Here is a 27,017-nt window from a genome sequence, read left to right as displayed (position 1 = left end):
GAATCAAAAATTAACTTGATTAGCCAAAAGTGAAATTTGTAGTCAAAAATTGCTATTCAAATTTTTCAAACCAATTTGAACCTTGCAGCCACAGCAAAACATCAGTCACTGTTAATTAGCCAACAGCAGGTTTATAGTGACACAGACCACCATAAATTAGTTACCAGCAGGTCTATAGTGAGAAAAGCTACTCTAAATTAGTCAAAACAACAGATTTACAGTGACACTAGTCATCTGTAGCGTATAGCGACAATAATCACTCTAAATTAGACAACAACAGTGTATAGTGATAACAGACATTCTAAATTAGACAGTAACGTATAGTGACAATAAATACTTTAAATTAGACAACAACAGTGTATAGTGATAACAGTCACTCTAAATTAGACAACAACAGTGTATAGTGATAACAGTCACTCTAAATTAGACAAGATTGGGTTAATAGTGATACCAGTCACTCTAAATTAGACAACAACAGTGTATAGTGATAACAGTCACTCTAAATTAGACAAGATTGGGTTTATAGTGATACCAGTCACTGTAAATTAGACAACAACAGTGTATAGTGATACCAGTCACTCTAAATTAGACAACAACAGTGTATAGTGATAACAGTCACTCTAAATTAGACAAAAACATTGGGTTTATAGTGATAACAGCCTTTCTAAAATAGCCAACAGCAGGTTTATATTGTTTCCAGTAACAGCCACTCTAAATGAGGCATTGCGTTTGTAGTGAAAGCAGCCAAATTAGCCAACAGTGGGGTATAGCGAGTACAGTCACTCTAAATAAGCCAACAGCAGCTTAATAGTGAGAACAGCTATTTAGTGACACTCTAGCCCTTGTCCATGCAAAGTATATGTACAGTAGAATAATTGACTTGCTCCTGATCAACAAGTTTGAAAGTCTAATTTGGAAAGAATACCCCTTTTTCACCAGGGGATTGTGTATCTAAAACACATGTTGGCAGCATAAGCCAGCTCGTCAATGGGTTAGAGAAATAAACTACCTTAAGGAAATTACATTAAAGACATAGTTTGTGCAATAAACCACTTGTTATTAACTTGGAAGAAAATACTAATCTAAAAATAACTGGCACTGTAATTGTACTTATCATTAAAGTAATTGGGTATGTAATTGAAGATTGAAAAGTAATTATACGATTGAAAAACAATATAACCTTATCATTTAATAACTTCATTATTTATATGAGTATATTATTCAAGATGGATTGCCTCATAGAAAATAGACCCAATCATTTGTCAATTTAAGATAAACTCTTGAAAATGGGATCCAACTTCAAGTTTATTTCAAAAAAGAATCAAAAAATCCAAAAGGCAAAAATTCAAACATTTCCAAAATTTAAGTGTATAATTGCTCATAAGTAATTGAAAAATTTGAGAAAAACTTTGGACAGGGGTGAAAAAAAATGATGTATGATTGTATGTGTATAAAGGAATTTCTTTGATCATGCAACAGTACTGTTTCTATGTTCTTGAAAGCAAGAACTCATAGCACAGATTTATGCAAATTATTTAGGTCACAGTCAAGCACCACCTATGTTAACAATACAACATGGTAACCTTTGAAGTTATCAACTCAGTTAAGAGTGTTGAAGGGCATGCAACTGTCAAAAAATTATTGTTCTAAGTATTATAACTTTGATTAAAAGCTTTAATTTAGTTATCTGATTTGGAAATGAAGGCAATTGACTCCTATAAAGAAATGGTGCATGGAATTTAAAGATGGGTTTCCTTATTTTTTAGTGTCAAATTAGGCAAACTTTTTGACTGATTAGTATTTCTTATTAGTTTTTATGTATTCTTTATCATATCATTATGTTCTTATTGTATATAAATAAGAGTTTTAACCAATAAATGATGTATGAACAGTCTGGATAACCAAAAAAAGACTTTTTAACCTTTCTTGATCGGTCACTCATTGGAATTCTGCTGGTAATTCTCTTCTAATTTAGCTAATTATGAATTAATTATGGACATGTGAGACAAACTGGTATTTTTGCAAGTCATCAGAACACCTCTACTTCTATTCATATAAGTATTAGCATTTTAATTTTCATAAATGAAAATAAGGGAACCCATCTTTCAGGAAAATATGCAAATATTGATAGTGGTGTAATAAATAGAATCTTTCACTCTTGCTTATGGAATATGAAATTTATGAAATTTGTTGCTGTATTTAATATCAAATCCAGTTCAGTTCATAATTTCATATGACATACTTGTTTAAAGGGGCATTCCCTATTTTTGTATAAAATCTGGATAATCAAAAACATTGTAAATTATACCTGAAAATATTTCTAAAGTATGTTATTTATATCTATGTATCTTCTTGATCAAACTGAATTTGTTTTAAAAGGGTTAATTAAAAAATTGTGAGTACTAATTGTTACTTAAGCAGTGTGACCTAGTTCTGGTCTTTGGTTTTATAATGGCTTGATTTTATCAGTTGAAACCTTTAGAATACATAGATATATATTTCTCTACAACTAGGGGTTTGCTTTACTTAGATCCGTACAGTACTTTTCTAACAGCTTCCAACAAACTTAACAAAAAGTAAACTTTTTAAATACATGCGCTTTTAAGACATATGCCTTAAAACTATTGTTTCACATAATGATTAAATTAGATTACCAGGTCAATGACTGCATGAAATAATGAAAACAAAACTTTTCTCAAAAATTTAATAATTTACATTCAACAATATAAATAATGACAATTATTATCAACAAAATGCATTCAAGTTATATCAAAAGTATTGAAGGGATTCTTATATAGGTTTTCTAGCCTTAATATGAGAATAATAAACACTTATAGTTTCTATTTCCATTATGTATTTTATGTATTATGACAGTGCTTCTTAACAGGGGAGAAATCAGAAGACCATGGGGAGAATTCATGCCAAGGGGGGAAATGGGGAGAATTTTTGCCAAGGGGGGAAATTGGGAGGAATTATTGCCAAGGGGGGAAATGGAGAGAATTTTTGCCAAGGGGGATAATGAGGAGGAATAATTGCCAAGGGGGAAATGGGGAGGAACTATTGCCGATGGGGGATATGTGGAGGTATTATTGCCATTGGGGGGAATGGGGGAGGAATTATTGCCAATGGGAGAAATGTGGAGGAATTATTGCCAAGGGGGAAATGGGGAAGAATTATTGCCAAGCGGAGAAATGTGGAGGAATTTTTTCCAAGGGGGGAAATGGTGAGGAATTATTGCCAAGGGGGGAAATGGAGAGGAATTATTGCCAAGGGGGGAAATGGGGAGGAATTATTGCCAAGGGGGGAAATTGGGAGGAATTATTGCCAAGGGGGGAAATGGAGAGGAATTATTGCCAAGGGGGGAATGGGGAAAAATTATTGCCAAGGGGGGGAAAAGGGGAAGAATTATTGTCAAGGGGGAAATGGGGAGGAATTATTGCCAAGGGGGGAAAAAGGGGAAGAATTATTGCCAAGGGGGAAATGGGGAGGAATTATTGCCAAGAAGGGAAATGGGGAGAAATTATGCCNAAGGGGGAAATTAAAACAGAACCTGAAACATGTTGTTATTCAACATTTCACGCTGTGTGATCTTGTGTCTCTAAGTGTAGATATTAGAACAAGTATTACTTGTCTAACTTTAGTAGGAACTTAGACTGAAATAAGTCAGTTTGCTGACCATGACCTTTCCACAGATCCTTATATGTACTAACATGGTATAATGATAATTCCAAGAAATTTTTTCAAGGAGATCTAGCTGAAGTGACAAAGATGTTTCTCCACATGCAGTTTAGAACTTAGTACTGAAATTTTGAGGTAGATAAAGTAGTAGCATGCAAAAAAAATTATGAGGCATATAAGCACCAACTTTTGCATTCCTTTGAACATAGGTAGCGCCTAATTGTAGAGTTCTGAACAGGTTCCATCTGTTCAAATTCTGCCCTTCATCAAATGTCACATTCAAAATTTCCTTCTCCACTATTTTGAATTCTGTCCATCTATTATTTGTTCGACACACATGGATTTCCTTCTGAACTCTGTTCCAACTTGTTTTATTGAATGTTGATTCCAAAAATTCTGAACGTGCAGAACGTGCGGCCCATAGTCACGTCGACTGCTCTTCTAATGTCAATAATGATATTGACTTCAGACACGTTCACATTTTGGACAAAGGGAGGTAATAAATAAAATGAATGAGAACAATCTTATCTGTGTATAGGACCAGACAGCTTTCTTCTCTTCAACAGTAAATCTCCTGAACCTGAAACATTAAACAAAGTTTATCTTGAAACATCTATATTAGACTAATTTAAGGGACAGATGCGCCATTTTGGAGGGTTGATTTGAGTCTTGAATATATGTAGTCTGGACACATGGATTTGAAGGTTCAAATTTCAACGATAATCTAATATTGAACATCACAGTGTTTGAGTATCAACAGAAAATATACTAAATGAATATTTAGAACTGTATTTTACACAGATTGGCCATATAAAATACCTAGCTAACTGACCTGTAGGAGCTCTAGTACGTGGTTTACTACGATTCTTTCCTCCATGATGTCTACCATTCTCACTGTCATAACCACCAATATTCTCCTCCATCATATAGTCTGCTTGACTCCATATTTCATCTTCTACAATATTCACAGAGATAGGAGATTAACCATATCCTGGCCAGACTATCAATCTATTATTTACATCAGGGGACACAGGTGGTAGAAAAAACCTGGATAAGTCCCTATAAGCTACAGACTGTAAGCTTACAGGTAAAAGATCAATTGACAAACTCTATTTCATATACGCCCACCACGGCATGCGGATGGTAAATATTCAAGATTTTGGGGCAAGGTCAATAACTCTGCTTCTAACGGTCGAAAATAGCTCAAATTTGAACTTGATCTTCGTTTTATGAATATGTATACACATATTGATTCCATCAAAAAATCTAGTTTTTAGAGCGTTTACATGTAAATGTTGACGGACGGACGGACAGGGGTGCCGACAATATACGTCCACATAAAGAGATGTGGGCGTATAAAAATGCATAAAAATCAATTCAAAAGTAGCATCTTCTAATTTTTGAGATGATTCTTTTCACTCTTGCATTAATCTTCCAGTCAAAACAGCCTTGCCCTTGCTGACCATGATGTGTCCAATGCCCAGAGACCTGTAATAAGACATCATTTAACATCCATACCAAAATTATCGGCATCAACTAACTGTACAGTATCCTGAGGTTCATCTCTTTTAGATAATTGTTTAGGATGAAGAAATGAGCCACCATTTTCAGCATCACTGGAGACTGGGGGATATTGATTGTTTGTTTCACGTAGAGGAAACGTTGGACTAGTTCTACCACTTACAAATGGCGTGGATGTTGCTATTGGTAACCCTGTAAAAACAGTTAAATATGATATAACAAGAATATCTAAACCAAATCATTAATATCTAAGAAAATAATCTCTAAAGGAACAAAAAGTTAAAAGTAAAATGAGTTAAACTAGAAAAAAAAAACCACAAAAAAAACAAACTATATTTTACAAGGATAACAACTTAGGTTCACAGTTAAGGATCCTTTCTACCAGCTGGTCCTTGGCCAAACCTCTTGGCATTGATCTTTCCTGGATTATCAGTACCCATTTACAGCTTGGTCAACTGGAATTATGAGTGAAGATGACTTATATAGTAATCAGACTATCACACGCCGATCGAGATAGGAACCCACAGCCCCCATTTGCTCGACTTTACCAAGGAAATGACGTCATATAAAGAACCAATGGACTAACCAACTGTGCTATAGAACCTCACAAAACATGGTTAAAGAACAAATCCTTGTCGAGTTTCTACAAAAATCCAATAATTTTAATATTGTCATAAAAGTGATGCCATTTGCATCGTAGAACAAATGGTGGTCAAAGGTTGTATTCTCAGTTTGCTTGTGAAAATCCAGTAACCTTGAATAAGTCATAATTCCAGTGGACCCAGATGTAAAAGAGAATGAGTAACTGGGAAGAGATCAATGTCAACGACCAGCTGGTAGAAAGGATCTTCTAAAAAAGTGGTAGCCTCTTTCTTTGACAATATCTACAAGCAGGTTCTTACAGCTTGGAAATGCCACAGTACTTGAATTGTAGATGCACAGGATGCCTGATTTTAAATGAAATGAGTTTTACATCCATGGAGGCTGCAATGAGAGAAAATTGCCAGGACAGTGGCATTAGCCTTCTCTTTGTTCCATTTCTAACTTTCAAGGGAACTTTAATGTGTACAGTCTGTAGCACACGGGGCCTTGGTTTATTGTCCCATCCGAACGACTAGACGCTTTTTCCATGTCAGCCTCTCTTACCTGCATCACTGACAGGGGAAGGTAGGGAATGAACCCTGGACCTTCAGGTTAGAGAGCTAGTGTCATTACTAACGGATGCCTTTTTTCGAGCTAGTAAAGCAAATATTTGGTAGACTATAAACTATATGTTCATATACCGATAAAGTCACTAACCAAGTTTAGTTGATTCTATATTATCTTGAGTTGTATTACTACTACTAGCTCTCTTTCGTAATTCTTGATATTTCAGTTGTTTTTCTTTCTGACGTTGTATTCTTTCTAATCTCTTCTGTTCTTCTTCAGAACTTGATGGAGACCTAATATTTAAAATAACAAATATCAAGATGTTAAAAGCATCATACAGTCAAGTAACCTAATTTCGTGTTAACCTATTTTTCGTGCATCCCCGGAAAAAATTAATAATCTACATGTGCGACCTTGCGTGACCTCCACATTTGCTTGTTTTGATAAACATGGGTTATCTGTACAATGTCAGCTAGTACAGCCGCACAAAATAATCTCCGCAGTTGGCCCGCAGGCACAGGCCTGGTTTAAACCAATCATTAATGTACATGTATACAGTCTGGATAAACAAAAAAAGACTTTTTGACCTTTCTTGATCGGTCACTCATTGAAATTCTGCTGGTAATTCTCTTCTAATTTAGCTAATTATGAATTAATTATGGACATGAGACAAATTGGTATTTTTCCAAGTCAAAGAGACACCTCTTCTTTCTATTCATATAAGTATTAGTATTTTCATTTTCAACTTACCCAATAGGACAAGGCTGGTCTTTAACTGAGAGATGTGATGGATTAGAGGTGTTACATGTTGCTATGGTAGTGGAATGATGTGATTTAGTTGAACTTGTTTCTGTGTGTTGTTTTGTAATCTTTCTATCATGAACTTCTGGTGCAGGTGAACTTGATTTATGAGATCGAGTTATTGATGAAGTTGGACGAAATGATGAACTTGTTTCTGTGTCTGTTTTCTTTCTATCATTATCTTCTGGTACGGGTGAACTTGATTTATGAGATCGAGTATGTGATGAAGGGTGGGATGCTGAAGGATTTGGTTTATCTGTATGTTCGACTGGTTCTGATACCATTATGGTAACTGATGGATTATAATGGCTATTTTTTCTTGAGTTTGAAACACGTGTATTCACCATACTTGATTTCAAATCTGCTAGGTTACATACTTCAGGAGGCTAAAAAAATTAGCTATTACAACATATCATATCATACTGGTTTTAACACATATCACACTTACTGGTTTCAACACATATCATACTTACTGGTTCAACATATCATACTTACTGGTTTCAATACATATCATACATAACGGTTTCAACATATCATACTTACTGGTTCAACATATCATACTTACTGGTTTAAGCATATGATACTTATTGGTTCAACATATCATACTTACTGGTTTCACCGCATCATACTTACTGGTTTTAACATATCATACTTACTGGTTTCAACATATCATACTTACTGGTTCAACACATACTTACTGGTATATCATACTTACTGGTTTCAACATATCATAATTACTGGTTTCAACATATCATACTTACTGGTTTCAATATATCACACTTACTGGTTTCAACATATCATACTTACTGGTTCAACATATACTTACTGGTATATCATACTTACTGGTTTCAACATATCATTATTACTGGTTTCAACATATCATACTTACTAGTTTCAACATATCACACTTACTGGTTTCAACATATCATACTTACTGGTTTCAACATATCATAATCACTGGTTTCAAAACAGCATACTTACTGGTTTCACAACATCATACTTACTAGTTTCAACACATCATACTTACTGGTTTCAACATATCATACTTACTGGTTCAACATATCATACTAACTGGTTTCAACACATATCATACTTACTGGTTCAACATATCATACTTACTGGTTTTGGTGCCTTCACTAAACATTTTAAATAATCTTTATCTCCTAAACAATTACCCATAGCATTTCCAAAATTTCTAGTAAAGAAAAAAAAATATCAGGTTTTGTGCAGGACGGTTCAAAAAATAATTTATCATATACAGATATAAGTCACAAAAAATCTAAAATTTAATTAGTTTATGGTAATTAAGAGGTAATTTAGGTTATAATATGTTATTATGTATAACAAAAAAAGAAACAACTATATTTTACAGGGAAAACAACTTAGGTTCACAGTTAAGGATCCTTTCTACCAGCGGGTCCTAAGCCAAACCTGTTGGCATTTATCTTTCCCGAATTATCCGTACCCATTTAAAGCTGGGTTGTCTGGAATTATAGTGAAGATGACTTATTCAAGGTCATAAGACTATCACATAGCACAGCCACCATTTTTCTACAAAAACATTCAGCTTGAAGCATAATAAGACATCAATAGTCAGATGCCTTCAGTACAGATTAATTTTGAATTTTTAGGATATCAAGATAGGCAAAATCTTATTTTAATTGAATAGTTTTCTTTGGTGGAATAAAATCTGTGATCCTTAAATTTAATAACACAAATTTAGAGCAATTTTTCATTTTTTGGTAAAGGTGATTGAGGCAGTTTGGATGGTAAGGATTTGAAAATCACCTCCTTATTTCTGCTAAACACTTACTTCAAAGCCCTTTTCAAGCCATCAGTGGCAGCCTCTTTTCTAGCCTTCTCAATAGACAATGCTTTGGATCTCAATCCTTCACTAACACCATAGCCTATATCTTCATGATAAACACCGTCTTTTAACTGTACTTTCATTAACGCACTAACACCCACATAATATCGATCATTAATATGATCTACAAAATCTATAATTAACAGTTAGAGTTAATATAATATCAGTCGTGTACAAACCTTAGGTCAAAAGGAATAGCTACCTAAATATTCTGAACCTTGAAATAAACTGAAACTGAGGCCAGTGTTCTTTAAAGGGACAGTTTTGCCATTTTCAGACGTTGATTTTAGTCTTGAATATATGTAAGTAGACTTCAGAAGTACTAGAAATATACGAAAATCACAGGATTCCTACAAAAATATTTCAAAAGTGGCATCTCACTTTCTATTTCTATAGGTCTTTTCTTTAAACAGATAATTCTGGACACACAAAACAGTGCTGACTGTTAAAAATGGAAGTTAAAATTTCTTTTGATATTTTTTTAAACCTTTAGAATAAGAAGACATCAAGTTTCTCTACAAAGATACAGGTTAAAGGGACAGATGCGCCATTTTTCGGTGTTGGACTATATGTAAATAGTCTTCAGAAATATTAGACAAAAATCGCATAATTTTTTCAAAAACACCTCCAACTAGGAATTTCATTTTCTATTTATATATATATCTTTTCTATATATGACAGAGTCTCAAGAAAAGGCGAGTCTTCTTTTTAACTTTCAAACGTAGATAATTCTGGACACACATGAATTTGAAGGCTCAAATTTCGACAGTGAGCTGTGAACACTATTACTGATTGGCTAAAAAATTCTTGTATCTTAGACTGAAGTAGGAATGGCCAAAAAGATACGTACATGTCCCTTTAATGTGTTTAAACATAAGAAAACGTATTCAAATTTGGGATTTAGAATACCCATACTTGGTAATATACTTACCAACAGTTTGATTAGTGACAGAGTGGGACCAACCATTAAAACCAAACGTCTCATTAGCTAGATTAATCAACTTCCATCCTTCAATATAGGCCAGCTATCGTAAATATAAACAGTCTATTATCAAAATGAAATAAGTTTGATAGTTCTGCACCATATTGAGCTATGCTACTTTAGTGTTGGGTGTTACAGAAGATACTCTCCTATAGAAGCACTGTCCAAGGTCTGCAATGAGGGCTTCAGTACGGGAGGATCATGTCTACCAGCTGGTACTCAGCCAAAACTCTTGGCATTGATCTTTAAATGTTGATTGGAAAAATAAAAGATGGGTTATAAAAGATCCCAGCCTTCAAATACTGACAAAGGATACATAAGCACCATTTGTCTGATGCAATCAATCAAATGACATCAAGATTCTAACACTCTAATGAACTGAGCTACAGGCTGTCTTTATAGTGTTTAGCAACTTAATATCTGAGCTACCTGACAATATATCAATCACAGATTAGGGTTTGCAAGCGTCACTTTCAAAACCACATTACCTTTGATCCCCCTGGTCCAGTTCTTTGACTGATAAATTTAGGTCCTAATCTTTGACGTAGACATTCTTGTATGGCTTCATGCTCTTCATCAGTAAATACTGACTGAAAAGAGACAAAAAGAAGAAATATATACTAGAATTACTGGTCTAAATTTTGGATTAAGCCTACCACAAATATACAATATTAGAATTTGTACGAATGGAATTACTATCTATTATCAAAACAAAATAGATCATTCTTGTATAAACTAAGTGTTCAATCAGTCACTTATCCCAAAACGTGCTTGTATCACATAAAGCACTTCCCAATTAGTGATGTCATCAAACACATAGTTTTGATGGAATTGTAGGAACCACAGACATCTAATTGAAAATTAGAATGGTGCAAATTTATGCTGTCAGTGTCCCCGATACACAAAAATAATGAAGAAAACCTCGTTACAATCTCTTTCCTTAGCCTCAAGATATCCTAGGGCCTTAATTTCTAACACTGCTTCCAGGATATTCAGGGGTAGCACTAAGATCGTTTCGAGAATAAGTGGCCTGTACTTGGTACAAATCATCTTTGCCAGACTATAATGCATTGAACAACTAAATAAATCTTCTTTGAACTGTGACACATACAGAATAAGCATAAATTTTTTTTTTAGTGATGGGCAATTGGAAAAAATAATAAACACCGGTTAATCAAAATCTGAATTGGTATAACCAATTATAAAGGATTTGTAAATTAATTTTACAATTGTTTTGTTAATTATGATTTTTTTGATGTGCACAGGTAATTATAATGTAATCAACAGTCAACAATAAACGTAAAATTATATTTCTTTAATCAAAAAAAAAACAACACATGGCTGGCTTTTTAAATCAATCGGCAACTTTCAATGACTTAATGACAACCATGTCGATGAAAATCAGAATATCAGAGACATTATCTAAGCCTACCTGTCCAAAACATGCAGGTTTGATATTCTCCATTTCATAGTATTAAGTAGCCGACTCTGTCCAATATACCAATATTCTCAATCTCATCACGACAAATCAACTTGGCTGGAAAAATGTATTTCTTATAGTTTTAGACTATAATAATCAACATTAAAAATAAAACCTTTCCTCTTTTTCAACAAATGTAAAATTTCGGATTATTTTGCTTACAGAATTGCATTTTGAATGCCATTCAGAACAGTAACAAACCAAAACAAAATGTTTCCAAATTTTAGTGTCTCCAACTCTAATAAAGGAACATTTTGGCAGATTTGTTACCATTTTAACCAAATTTGCGTTACAATTTGGTTAATCTATTACTGTTTGGACTATTAAGATTTGTCACAATTTTGATTTGTTACCGTTTTAACTAGGTACCATTCAAGTCTTTGAATGGCATTTATTGAATACAATATATAGACACAGCTTTATGGAACAACAATCACTGGTTAAAGTTTATAAGCAACGTTTCCCCCATCATCCTCAAGATCATTATGATAATAAGTGATGGGTACTGTATATAGTTTGCCTATCACTTCTTATCATTATGTGCCTTAATACGACGGGAAACACGTCAAAACGTTGCATAAAACTTTAACCAGTAATTGTTGTTCCATTAAGCTGTGTTTATATATAGATACCAATCATTTTTGTATGAACCATAAAATATTTTATCTTTGTGATGTTGGTAGTGTTGAAGAAAATACCCTAATTGAAAAAAGGGTATTTGGGAGTTTAGAAATATCCAGTTCTGAGCCCACTGTGAAAGTGTGTCTAATTCTTTAATTCCAAACCTACAATTATTGTATCACTCCTTGTATTTGTAACTATCGAAAACAGCCAATCATAGATAGGTGGCTAATGCAGTCAAGGTAGGCTATACCTAGTTTAGAATTAGTTGGCCTACAGTTTGTAAATAGCCTAACAACATTGTGAAGATGCACATGATGATAAATGATCATTGTGAGGATTCAAAGCTTGATAACAAGGGATTTTTTTAAAAAATTAATTCAAATAGGCTAGTTATTCCATTATTTATCTAAATAGTAAACGTCAAAAGAGAATGAATAAAATTGAGGAAACAACCGAAATTGAAACAGATCGAATTTGGCGCCACTTCTTTTCTTGGAATCTTGGCCAAGCTTATTCACATCTTAGAAAAGAAAGCAGATAGATAACTTTAGTATAATTCGTATACCTCTTTATAAATTCAGTACACTCTGTAGCCATTCATTCAATAATTCATAGGGCTGAGTGATGGTTAGTCTTTTTTGTTTACTTTTTCCGTTCTCGACTTTTTACCGGAAGTTAAAATTATATTTGTACATTCGCACTATTCGGATTACAATTTTACGGCGTCGCTAATTTGCCAACTGCCTCTGAATAAATATGTTCATAAAAATAAAGAAAGCTAACCTGCTAAATCATATCCTGGTACCAATTTTCATAACAAAATACAGTTAACTCACTTATGGTTGATACACTTCCTAATCAAAAGTTCATTAGCTGCTACAAATGTTTTGTCAGTTATTTGTATTTCGGGTTTCGTTTTGCGTTTTGATCGTTAGTACTTGGTTTATTTATCCAGATTTCAATAAGAAAAAGCGATAATCGCCGCATATAGATCACAAAATATCAATTATGTGATGTCTATTTTCTCCTAGACTCTGAGGTGACCTCTCATTCTAATTTCATGATATTTGATAGGCTCAAAGGTTAAAATCCTACTCTTTGATAACATCATGTGTGCTCAAGTATAAGAATTTGTAACTTTTCAAATTTCATATTACTTTTTTAATGATCACCACCGTCTTTTCCATTGCGTTATATAAAGCCTCAAATTAATCGACATTTCGGCATATTGCCCTATCCATTACATGAAATAGCAGTTTTAATATTACGTAAAATACCACGTGGTTTGATAACTAAAGGATTTCCCTCCTCCGCCAGTCTTCATTGAAGGAATGTACCTTGTCTCGGTGAAATCTAAATTGTTACAGGTACGTTTTGTTTGAATACGATTACGATTAAGCCTGGAATATTCTATTCATTAATTGACTTCTGTTTAAAAACCATCAAGACAACCGAATTAAAATAGACCTGCTTTCAACTGTTTTTTAACTTCTTTTTTTATGGTAAAAGTCCGAAATATCCGATAGTTAGGGCGATAGTGATATTTGTAAGTGATGATGATAGTTTGACACCTTTATGGATTTATGAATGTTCATATTTGGCCTATTAGATTAAAAATCGGTTTGGGAATTTAAAAATGACATCAGCCTTCGATTTAATTATAAGTTTTGCCGAGTCATAGCATTTGACTATAAATATCAAATTCAAAACAGACATGAAAATTTAAGGAGGATTTCTTTTTTGACAATCAAATCTGAGTGAGTTTTATTAGCCTATCCTTGTACTTAATAGATAGATGTAATACAATAGGCTATATATTGCAGGCATAGATTAGTGTAAGCTTTTAATAAATCTAATAATCTGAACCATTAGGTCTGGTTTCAGTCAAGTAAGAGTGATTGTAAAGAAAGGATTTTCTAAACTTTGTTTTTCTGTTTATTTGCGACACTGATAGTATCCATTTTCACCATTCTGATTTTCTTCAGATGTCTGTAGTTCTTGTTATTATGGAATTGCTTATGACATCACCATCGAAAAACGGCTGATGATATACCAAGGAACATTGTAATAGCTAAACTTAAATTAACATTAAAATGTTTTTTTAGTGAAATAAGAAACACAGACATTTGACTAAAAATTGGAATGGTGAATGCCACAGTGTCCCTGATACTGATACACATGAAAATAGATTTAAAACTTCAAACTTTTTTGTGATCTATAGATTATTTCACAAATATTTAATGATTGAGATGATTGGGTACGGTTATTCAGCTTTCACAGTATTTTCTTTTTTTTTTCTACAGATTTTAGATTGCTAGTATTTATAGAAGTGTCAAGATTAAGAGAGGAGGTTCTCCTATAAAGGAGGTAGCAGCCAAGATGCCACCTATCAAAGATTTAAATGCTTTGATACAAAATTACATCAAGCTTAATAAAGTCATGGTATTCAGTAAATCATACTGTCCATTTTGTACAAAGGTAAGACAGTAAGACACACATATTTTCTTTAAAAGTATGTATGCCTCATTGAGTTAGACGCTTGCTCACTAACCTGAAGGTCCAGGGTTCAGTGATGCAGGTAAGAGGGGCTGACATGGAAAAAGCATCTAGTCGTTCGAATGTCGAATGGGACAATAAACTGAGGCCCCGCGATAGTTTGAAATTGAAAAGAGCAGGCTAATGCTGCTGTTCTGGCTAAATTTCCCCCACCCTACATGGCTGGCGTTGCCGTTCTTCATTAGCCCACATGATGCAGAAAAGTATGTAAAACTCCATTCATTTTATTTTGAAAGGTTGGCCCGTCATTGGCACTCCCATGTTCAAATTTTTATCATTTAAAGGTGGATTCCGCTTTTTTGTAAAATGTTAAATATGGTAGTTTTTGGCATTAAAAATTAACAGCTGGAAATTTTTTTATTAAAACTTTCAGATAGGCTTAGATTAAGGAATGGGGGGTGTATATTGTCGTCATGATTCTTGCTGGATTTTGACAAAACTTGGTTTTATTATTCAGTCCCGCGCTGAACTCAAGAACTAAAAATTGAACAATATTATTCAGGTTGAGTATTTCATACTGGTAATTGTTACTGTACTGCTAAATATTTTTATTCAAAATCAAAGCTGCCGGTGGGCGTATATTACCTTGCCTGGCAAGCTATCGTCACTATTTTGAGCAAAAACATCAAGATAGTTCAATGTGACCCTTGGGCCGAACTTCCTTCACGATTTTCTGTATGTTCAGGGTGGATGATGTAAATTTCAGTCATAGATCACCCTGCCTCCTATTTTCTTCCCAGTACGTCAATTCAATCCTATTTCCCCCAAGGCAATATTCCTTCCCATGACCCTGTGGTCTTTCAAGGAAAACCTCCCCATTTGAGAAGTTCTGTGATAGTTGTTCTACTGTTGTTTCTATACTATTTTGTGTATTTCAGGTGAAAGATTTATTTAAAAGTTTAAATGTTGAATATAAATCATTCGAACTAGATAAAGAAGGTATTTATTACATGATATTTTATAGTTCAGAACATTAACTAGACTTTACAATTATAATTTTTTACTCTACATGCTTTATCATATTTAGAATCGTACTTCTGGTTCATTCACAATGTAATTAAAATCAAGGGATGGTAATTTGTCATCTCTCAAACAGATGCTACTGATATCATGACATCATCAGTAATTTCAGAGCATTTTAAAAAGTTCGGACAGTATGTAAGAATTGGTAGAGTAGCATTAGCAAGACTGGATCTATAGTGTGCCTGACATGCACTTAAAGGGTCAGGTGCACCCTTTTGGGGGGAGGGAGGGGTGGGGTTATTTGGGTCTTTGATATAATGTAAATAGTCTTTAGAAGTACTAGAAATTTACAACAATCTCATAGTTCCTTCAAAAAGATATCTCAAACTAGGAAGTTTTCTATTTGCTATATGGCAGTGTCTCATAAAAAGAAGAATTTTGAAAGCTCAGGTGAGCTGTGAACACTATTACTGATTAGCTTAACTAAAAAATAGATAAATTCACTAAGGTATGATTAGTCAAAAAAATGGCACATCTGTCCCTTTAACATCCCTCCACTTTCTATTGAACTCTTCCACACATTAAGTGAAAACAATTGGCATTTTGAATAGCAAAAATTAAAATTTTGATTTTTTTCTCCATTTTAGAAAACACAGATGATCTCCAGAATACTTTACTTCAAATTTCCGGTCAAAAAACAGTGCCTAATGTTTATATTAATGGCAATCACTTAGGTAAGTTCAGATGTTAGTTAATGTTAAAAGATTACTGCTTGGAAATAAACATACACAACTTTCGTGACCGTCTTGTTATAGATTTTGACACTGTACCAAGAAACCTCCATTGATCTACAGATTTACAGCATTCAAATTGGACTTAAAAATCAGTTACTCTCGTAATTTCAGTCTGATCTTAATGTTTTGTGTTTTTACCATGGGTTACTCATCTTGGCATCTGCGATCTCATAGAAATTCTGATAGACGAATCGTGTTCAAGGTCATAAATATATTCAACCAATAAAATGTCCTAATTCCTACATACGTGAAATTCTGGAAAATTTATTGAAGAATTTGACAATAGTCTCATTAGCATTATTGATGTGTAAACACAATTGATCACGTGACAAACTGAATAAATGACACAATTTTCACTTTGATTGTGTCAATGTTGTGCTTTGAGGACATCATAGTGACAAACTACAGTTTATCGAAATATAAACGCCATTTTGCATAACAGGTTCATTGATAAGAGTGATAGTAGAAATGTAAATATTGGGAGAAGTTTTGAGAAGATTTTCATAAGATGATGTATGGCAAAAGTCACCTAAAGAGAAATTTGAGGAATTGACCCTTTAAATCTGTATATAGATAGGATTAAATTAATCTTATATATTTGTTTGGCACTATGGCAGTCATTAGTTATTGGATTGCCTAAATTTAGGACTTGAAAGTTTATTTTATTCAATCCCATATATGGGGTGTCCCAAAAAAAAAAAATATGCCAACATCAACAGGTAGTACCTCAACTGTTGGTAAACTGATCTCTTTCAAAATTCTGACAGATATACTTCAAGATTTCGATGTCCAACCCTGAAAATATGAAGGTCATCAAATAACAATTGTACAAGTAATGCCCCAAACAAAATAACAACAAAGGCAAGTTCCCTAGATCAACCTGTCTTTAAGAAATGTCATAAAGAAAAACTATTAAATTGAATATTGAAAATAGGTTCAATAAACTAGTATTTGATTATGTTCTGTAACAATAATTGTTCATCTCACCTGAAAAGAAAGATCAATTGTGTTAAGAATTCACACTCTCATTCAATCTAATTAGGAACTGTAGTTTTAACATTGCTTTATAAATTTGATGTATAAGCTTATATACTAATATTTATCATAATAATTAATAATTCTAACATGATATTCATACTAGATATAATTAATAGTGCCTGTTTTACAACTATTGTATTTGACAGCTAACTTATTAATAAGATTTATATAAAATGATATAACATGATATTCATACTAGATATAATTAATAGTGCATGTTTTACAACTATTGTATTTGACAGCTAACTTATTAATAAGATTTATATAGAATGATATAACATGATATTCATACTAGATATTATTAATAGTGCATGTTTTACAACTATTGTATTTGACAGCTAACTTATTAATAAGATTTATATAGAATGATATAACATGATATTCATACTAGATATTATTAATAGTGCCTGTTTTACAACTATTGTATTTGACAGCTAACTTATTAATAAGATTTATATAGAATGATATAACATGATATTCATACTAGATATTATTAATAGTGCATGTTTTACAACTATTGTATTTGACAGCTAACTTATTAATAAGATTTATATAAAATGATATAACATGATATTCATACTAGATATTATTAATAGTGCCTGTTTTACAACTATTGTATTTGACAGCTAACTTATTAATAAGATTTATATAGAATGATATAACATGATATTCATACTAGATATTATTAATAGTGTTTGTTTTACAACTATTGTATTTGACAGCTAACTTATTAATAAGATTTATATAGAATGATATAACATGATATTCATACTAGATATTATTAATAGTGCTTGTTTTACAACTATTGTATTTGACAGCTAACTTATTAATAAGATTTATATAGAATGATATAACATGATATTCATACTAGATATAATTAATAGTGCATGTTTTACAACTATTGTATTTGACAGCTAACTTATTAATAAGATTTATATAAAATGATAAGGTAACATGGGGTCACTTTGACACATCTTTTTTTAATTAATGAATAATTCATCGAAACATAACTATGCGTAACATTTGACTTTTTCAGCTCATTGTTATTTAGTTAACATATTCAATGTTCAACACTTATATCTGGTGCGAGTAATTAGCCTAAACCCATAAACTCCATAAACACCCAAATTACAATTTTAGCATTATACTTTTCAAAATCTTTTAGATGGGGGAATGTCTACCCTCATAAGTTAAGTTCCTACCCCTTCCCCTATTTCAGACTATAATTGCACTGTTGTTAACAATGTCATTGAAAACCAGCTGTAAAACACACTGTCTATCTTGTATCATGAACAATGATTAAACTTCTGAATTTAATAACCTTACAATTTGAAATTAATGTAAATGTTCAACACCATAAAACTGGATAATGTTTGACTAATAAAGTAATGTTTAATACATTGCTGTATGTGTCTCAAAATATAAATGATTTAAAAGTTTTATAAAGTAATAAATTTTGATCATTGATAAAAGCATGCAAGTCAATTTATACTTATTAATCAGTAAAATATCATTAGATGATCAGATCTTTATAGATTAGATTATATTTTTATTATGTTACTATTTTTATTTTTGTCCGTCTCCATTGTTATCTAAGGAGATTTCTACCAAGTTGTTTATAACACAATTTATAGTCCACATTTAGACACAGATTCAATTGTTAATTAAGTATATCAAATCGCCATCAAAACAAAAGAGTTGTTGTGTTTATTCTGACCTTATTCTCTTCTAAGAGACCACTTCCATTTAGAGAGCGTTTTGGACGATTCCTTGAGTGGTCTCTTAATACAGATTCTACTGTATCAGAAAACAAAAAGAAACGAAATTAGTTTTTTTGATATGATAATTAGATATAGGATAGATGAACACAAAAACATTAATGTGTCAACTGGTGTAAACAATCCTACTAAATAGAAATGTAAACAAACTAGTATATTGAATTTGTTTACATTGAAAATGACCTTTCACAATTTAGAGGATATTGTTGAATCATTATACCGTACATGAAATAATTTCATATGGACATAAACCAGGATTTAAACCATATCCTGCTTTGTCAAAAAAAACAACATAAAACGTAACAAATGGGCTTGCATATAAGAGTTGCTAAATCATGCTGAATTTGGTTTTGTTACTATTTAGGTAAATTTGCTGAATCATACCAAATAAATTATGTTTTGAATAGTATCGAAATATCTATTAAGGCTGTCCAAAATTATTTTCTGCTTTCAATTTTCCCAATTGCGATAATTCAATATTGCCTCTCCTAAAATGAAACCTGTACATTATCTTTGAAAAATCCTGTACTTCTGCGTTAATAAATTTCATGTATCCTTTTCAACTAATAAGTTACAAATACTTAAGTGACCGAGACTTGAATATATGTAAATAGTTTTCAGAAGTACTAGAAATACAGTACGAAGATCACATAATTCCTTAAAAAATATCTCAAACGAGGAATTTCTTTTCCTATTTCTATAGAGATATCTTTTCTGTATATGGCAGTGTCTCAAGAAACGATAACTTGTATTTTTAGCTTTCGAATGCAGATAATTCTGCAAACATTGATTTGAAGGTACACTTTTGGATACTGAGTTGTGAATACTATTACTGATTGACTTAGCTAAAATATTCCTATTTCTGAGACTAAAGTATGATTGGTCACACAATTTAACGCATATAAATGTATTGTGCTCTCTAAGGCTGAAGTGGAAATTATGAATGCATAACACACAATATATCTTTGTAAGACATTTAATATATATAATATTTACTTGATAACATTACCTGTATGTGTTTCGAAACGTAGTACCGGTATATAATAAACATAGAAGTAGTATATCCATATATCTTGAGTTCTTAATAATACATAATATTCTCTTTTTTGCTGAATAATTAAAAAAAATAATAGTTATAATGAATATATTCTGAAAAATTAAATGCATCATAAAATTACAAAATCATTTTTTCCCATTACCAGTAGAAAATGAAATGAATGGAGTTTTACATCCTACTTTTCTGCACCATATGGGCTAATGAAGACGGGCAACGCCATGCAGGGTGCAATGAAGGAAATTTCGCTTCAGCATTAGCCTGCTCTTTTTCGATTTCCAACTGTCGAGGGATCTTTAACGTGCACAGCCTGTAGCACATGAGGCCTCGGTTTATTGTCCCGTCCGAACGAGTAGACGCTTATTCCATGTCAGCCCCTCTTACCTGCATCACTGACAGGGGGAAACCGGGTTGGAAAATCCGAAGGTATTATCTTGACCTATGCTGGGATTGAACCCTGGACCTTCAGGTTAGCGAGCAAGTGTCTAACTCACTGAGCCACCGCGGCTCCCCCCATTACCAATATAGAAATAAACAGTTTATTCACTTACTCATTCTTTTGACCAAAATCCTATAAAAGAAAAAATTGAATGTGCTTGAATTATACAACACATATTACTATTGATCTTTTCTTGAAAATAGCTTTTAACAATTTGTTATTCAACTACTATAAAATTTCAATCTAGAGTAGTAATATAGCTTAATGGAAATTATAGATATGTGCTGTTCTTTGAAGAACAAGAAATATTGGTATAGCAAATAATGATAAATGAAAATGCTAATTAATACTTATATGAATATAAAGTTGAGGTATTCTAATGACTTGGAAAAATACCAGTTTGTCTTACATGTCTTGCTACATTAGAAGAGAATTCCAATGAGTGACCGATCAAGAATGGTCAAAAAGTCTTTTTTTGTTTTTTATTTATCCAGACTGTACATACATGGACATTTATGATTGGTTAAAGCTATAAAAAACATAATGATATGATTAAGAATACATGATAATTCATTAGAAATACCAATTAATCAAATAGTTTGCTTAATTTGACACTAAATAAATAAGGAAACCCTTCGAAGGCAGGGGTTTTCGATCTTTTTCTATCTATTTTTCAGGATCCTTGATAGATTGCATTACCCTGTCTTCCCCTCAGTGAATCTTTACTATACATGTATATTATCATTTTCTCCAACGTTTTGGCATTGCTAACAGGATTTATAATGTCAAACCACTTTGATATTTATCGCCAAATGTGCTATTGTCTGCAATCAGTTTCATTTTCCTTTCAATTGCATGATCCGCCCGTGATTATGGACATAGAGGAAAACAACCAACTGGTGATTTCTTTGTCTCCTTTGTCTTTGCCTTTGTCTTTGTCTCATGTTAAACTCTTAACACAGAAATCACCGACCAGGACTGTTCTTGTGCTTGCAACATTATCTAAAACAGTTCCTGTTTATGAGATTAAGGTGTGATTGGTCAAATGGTTGGCGAACTTGTAACTTTAATTATAATGATATCTGTTATCCATGCCATTATTGTATTGTATCACTAAGTAATCTTTTTAAGCCTAACTTTATGTCAATACATTGTTTTCAGTGTTAATAGAAAATAATAAAGAGGAAACTATGAAACATTAAGGACATTACTATACATATTGATATCAGTTTTTGACAATTATATAAGTATCCTTGATAGAAACTGAAATTTCAAGTTCTTATAATTTGAATTATTTATGAAAATATGAGGGATGGGAAATTTAAAGGAACAAGCTCAGAATTTTTAGGAGTTGATTTAGGTCATGAATATGAATATTGCACAATTACTTAAAAAATATCTCAAACTAGGAAATTTTACTCACTATTTCTATATATAATTATGTCTTTTCTATATACCACAAAGTATCAAGAGAAGTCGTTATAACTTTGAAATACGGATAATTCTGAACACACATGGATTTGAAGGCTCAAATTTTGATAGTGAACTGTGAACACTATTACTGATTAGCTTAATTACAAATTAACGATTGATATGATCAATAATCCATATGTTTTCGCTTTTCTTGTTTATCTTTTCTTTGAGCCAAAGCAACCACAGCTTTATTTGTCAGTTATGTTCAAGTAATTTGCCCAACCCATGTGGACCATTATGATTTTCAAAATCACAAGTAATTTTCTCAGCCTATGTGGACTATCATAATTATTGTAACCACAATTTATTTCCACAACCCATATGGACTCTCATGTTCATTGCAATCACAAGTAATTTGCCAAGCCCATTTGGACTCTAATGTTTAGTGCAATCGCAAGTAGTTTCCACAGCGAATGTGAACTCAATTGCAATCACAAGTAATTTCCATAAGTGAACCCTTTTCTTTTTTCTGGATCACAAGTAATTTCCACAATCAATGTACTCTTATGTTCATTGATATTGTGTTTAATGACAGCACTCAACACAATTAGTGTGGTCTACTAGTCAAGCTTGATATATATTATAAAACCATCACAGAATGGAGAATTTAAACTCTATTTCTTCTATTGATTGTTAAAGAGATTGTAAAGGGGTTTTCTAAAATTTGTATGTGTATCGGGGACACTGATAGCATCCATTTGCTACCAATTTTCAATCAGATGTCTGTGATTTCTTCAATTTCACTAAAACTAAGTGTTTGATGACGTCACTAATCGTGAAGGCCTTATATGATAAAGCATATTTTGTGATTAGTGACGTCATCAAACACATGGTCTTAGCGGAATTGCAGGAACCACAGACGTCTGATTGAAAATTGGAATGGTACAAATTGATGCATTAAAAAAATTTAGAAAAAGTTCTTAACAATCCCTTTAAATTACTAGCATCTATTTAACGAGCAGAACACTTTATTTCATCAATTAATTAAATAGGACGCTATACGTAGAGAAATTTACACAATATTTCAGATAGGATTAGTTTTAATGGAACAAGATTTCCCTTAACATGTGAAATATCAATTGTTGATGAAGAGTTAGTCCATGTATATGAGTAAAATAACCAATATAAGGATAAATAAATACCAGTGACTTTGTAGGCGGATTTTAAAATATTGTTTTAGTAATTTTAAATGAATGTTATAAATCAAGCTAATGGTGTAAAAATGAAAATAAATAGATTATTGTACTCAGCAAATAAAGTTATGTAATTCTCATCACTCAACACACAGATGACTCCTACTCAGAACACTAATGGAAACCAGATTGTTTGGATTAATGATTTCACAAACCAAAACCTATAGATTTGTGTTCAATACAGAATAGTGAAAGTTTAGATCAATAGTGCAAAAAATCAAAAATGGATCTTTTTTAACAAAATTATCAGAAAGTGAAGTAATTACGCACAATATTGACATTTATTATAGACTAACTAAAAAGACTGGACGTGTCAACCAAAACCTGTAGATAGATAGATTAGTGATCAATGGAAGAAAAGATTATATTGCTGCTCTTGTGATATTAAAACCAGTAACTTGAAATTGACTTTTAAAGGGGAATAGTTGGTATTATTAGGGATTGATTTGGGTCTTTATGCTTTAATAGTCTTAAGAAGTACGAAAAATCACATAATTCCTTCAAATATACCTCAAACTAGAAATTCCACTGTCTATTCCTATATATGTGTTTTCTATATATGTGTTTTCTATATATGGCATAGTCTCACTAATATTCGAGTCGTATTTTTAACTTTCAAACGTGAATAATTATGTATACACATGTGGATTTGAAGGCTCAAGTTTCGACGATGAGCTGTGAACACTAATACTGATTATGTAAGCTAAAAAATTCCTGTTTCTGGTCGAATGAATAGTGAAGGTGCTCCTTTTATGGATCAAATAGATTTTATCAGCATTTTGTGTGCTTAGACCTTCATGTGAAGATTTGAAAATTTCTTCGTTGTTAAAGGATGTGCTTGGTTCCAACTCATTATTCTGGATTCTAATATGTACCATACAAAGAAACATTTTAATAATGGTTTTGTTATACTATGGGTAATAATACAGTTTTCTGAATTTCAATAAAAATTACTAAATAAAATGAATTATAAAGGATATTTGTAAAGAGTTTTTCAGGATTTTTTATGTGAATCAAGGACACTGATAGCATCAATTTCATTTAAAAATCGGACGTTTGTGGTTCATGTATTTCGTCTTAAACCATCATTATATAAGGCTTTTTGCGATAGGGACGTCATAAAACGCTTAGTTTTAGTGGAATTGCAAGAGCCACAGACGTCGGATTGAAAATTGGAATGGTGCAAATTTATGTTTTCATAGTCCCTGATACACAGCGTATCAAGGAGGTAATTTTTGACTCAAGATAATTTTTAGGTGGAATAAATAATGAGAGAAGCTACACATTGATTGCTACATCAACGAGCTTCAATTCAAGGAGAATTATTTTTGAATTAAGTTTTGTATCAGAAATGCCTATGCTCAACTAAAATATTTTAGCTTGAATATGCTTGGCTTCATTTTTTCTGACTGTTATTTTCATGAAGGTCTGAATTTTGTTTTCATTACTGACAATACGGTTAATATAAGATAATCATCGATTACATTAGAAAAATACTGATATAATACACTAAGAACTCATCATATAATATTGATTAATGTTATCTAGTCTGATACAGGCTGTTAGAAATAATTGTCTGGTCAACTGGAATCTTTAGTACTAGATTTGTTCATCAACAACATTTAAATTACTAGATTCTGTAAAATAACAACATTACTAGATTCTGTAAAATAACAATAATCTTACTTCATTCTGTACAACATGAACAATAAGCTTACTGTAAATCAACAATAGCACTAGATACTGTAAATCAACAATAGTACTAGATACTGTAAATCAACAATGATACTAGATACTGTAAATCAACAATAGCACTAGATACTGTAAATCAACAATAGTACTAGATACTGTAAATCAACAATAGCACTAGATACTGTAAATCAACAATAGCACTAGATTCTGAAAATTAACAATAGTCAACAATAGCACTAGATTCTGCAAATCAACAATAGCACTAGATTCTGTAAATCAACAATAGCACTAGATACTGTAAATCACCAATAGCACTAGATTCTGTAAATCAACAATAGCACTAGATTCTGTAAATCAACAATAGCACTAGATTCTGTAAATCAACAATAGTCAACAATAGCACTAGATACTGTAAATCAACAATAGCACTAGATACTGTAAATCAACAATAGCACTAGATTCTGTAAATCAACAATAGTCAACAATAGCACTGGATTCTGCAAATCAACAATAGCACTAGATTCTGTAAATCAACAATAGCACTAGTTTCTGTAAATCAACAATAGTCAACAATAGCACTAGATTCTGCAAATCAACAATAGCACTAGATACTGTAAATCAACAATAGCACTAGATTCTGTTAATCAACAACATCACTAGATTTTGTAAATCAACAAAAGCACTAGATACTGTAAATCAACAATAGTACTAGATACTGTAAATCAACAATAGCACTAGATTCTGTAAATCAACAATAGCACTAGATTCTGTAAATCAACAATAGTCAACAATAGCACTAGATTCTGCAAATCAACAATAGCACAAGATACTGTAAATCAACAATAGCACTAGCTTTTGTTAATCAACAACATCACTAGATTTTGTAAATCAACAATAGCACTAGATACTGTAAATCAACAATAGCACTAGATACTGTAAATCAACAATAGCACTAGATACTGTAAATCAACAATAGCACTAGATTCTGTAAATCAACAATAGCACTCACTATTAATGTGACTTGTTAAGTAATAACAGTGAACCACCAGTAAAAGTAAATTTCTAAGTTATCCAATAAGATAGAGTAATGTGAATGATTTGATTTTCCAGGAGGTTGTGATTCAACATTAAAAGCCCATAGTGATGGTCAGTTATTGAAAATGATCAACACAACCACAAAGAAGTATGACTATGATCTCATTGTTGTTGGTGGAGGTTCTGGTGGTTTAGCAGCAGCTAAGGTAAGACATTGTTATTGGTGAAGGCTCTGGTTGTAGCAGCAAGTAAGGTAAGGCATTGTTATTGGTGAAGGCTCTGGTTGTATCAGCAGCTAAGGTAAGACATTGTTATTGGTGAAGACTCTGGTTGTATCAGCAGCTAAGGTAAGACATTGTTATTGGTGAAGACTCTGGTTGTATCAGCAGCTAAGGTAAGATATTGTTATTGGTGAAGACTCTGGTTGTAGCAGCAAGTAAGGTAAGACATTGTTATTGGTGAAGGCTCTGGTTGTATCAGCAGCTAAGGTAAGACATTGTTATTGGTGAAGACTCTGGTTGTATCAGCAGCTAAGGTAAGACATTGTTATTGGTGAAGACTCTGGTTGTATCAGCAGCTAAGGTAAGACATTGTTATTGGTGAAGGCTCTGGTTGTAGCAGCAAGTAAGGTAAGACATTGTTATTGGTGAAGGCTCTGGTTGTAGCATCAGCTAAGGTAAGACATTGTTATTGGTGAAGACTCTGATTGTAGCAGCAGCTAAGGTAAGACATTGTTATTGGTGAAGGTTCCATTGTTTAAGAAGCATCTAAGAGACATTGTTATTGGTGGAGATTCTGGTGATTATGCGGCTGTTATGGTAAGACATTGTTGTCAGAAATTTCGGTGGCCTAGCAGCAGCTATGGCAAGACATTGTTATTGCTGCCTACAGTAAGATATT

At 32.4% G+C, this 27,017-nt stretch overlaps 3 protein-coding genes across 3 annotated transcripts in view; 1 reads left to right on the top strand and 2 right to left on the bottom strand.

The window, feature by feature from the left end:
* Positions 1-4,202: 4,202 nt before the first annotated feature.
* Positions 4,203-7,496, bottom strand: LOTGIDRAFT_168047 (hypothetical protein; the record flags this gene model as incomplete). The annotated part of the gene is made up of 5 exons (XM_009065905.1): positions 4,203-4,258; positions 4,511-4,633; positions 5,197-5,391; positions 6,499-6,641; positions 7,099-7,496. The coding sequence occupies 5 exons, from the start codon at positions 7,494-7,496 to the stop codon at positions 4,203-4,205; spliced, it is 915 nt and encodes a 304-aa protein (XP_009064153.1).
* Positions 7,497-8,250: 754 nt separating this feature from the next.
* On the bottom strand, positions 8,251-10,591 carry LOTGIDRAFT_130753 (hypothetical protein; the record flags this gene model as incomplete). The annotated part of the gene is made up of 4 exons (XM_009065904.1): positions 8,251-8,344; positions 8,963-9,149; positions 9,948-10,041; positions 10,487-10,591. Coding segments are annotated over 4 exons (480 nt in total), but the record flags the coding sequence as incomplete, so codon positions are not given.
* Positions 10,592-14,412: 3,821 nt separating this feature from the next.
* LOTGIDRAFT_235910 (hypothetical protein) overlaps positions 14,413-27,017 on the top strand; it is a gene marked incomplete at its 3' end in the record, with an annotated part of 25,912 nt that continues 13,307 nt past the window's right edge. The window contains exons 1-4 of the mRNA XM_009065903.1: positions 14,413-14,580; positions 15,537-15,597; positions 16,269-16,355; positions 26,193-26,323. Coding sequence (XP_009064151.1) covers positions 14,482-14,580; positions 15,537-15,597; positions 16,269-16,355; positions 26,193-26,323 — 378 coding nt within the window. The 5' untranslated portion in view covers positions 14,413-14,481. The remainder of the gene's footprint in view (positions 14,581-15,536; positions 15,598-16,268; positions 16,356-26,192; positions 26,324-27,017) is intronic.

The sequence above is a fragment of the Lottia gigantea genome (genome assembly GCF_000327385.1).
Source record: "Lottia gigantea unplaced genomic scaffold LOTGIsca_71, whole genome shotgun sequence".
Taxonomy (NCBI): domain Eukaryota; kingdom Metazoa; phylum Mollusca; class Gastropoda; family Lottiidae; genus Lottia; species Lottia gigantea.
Note: the sequence above shows the minus strand (reverse complement) of the source record. Positions and strands in the feature narration are given on the sequence as shown.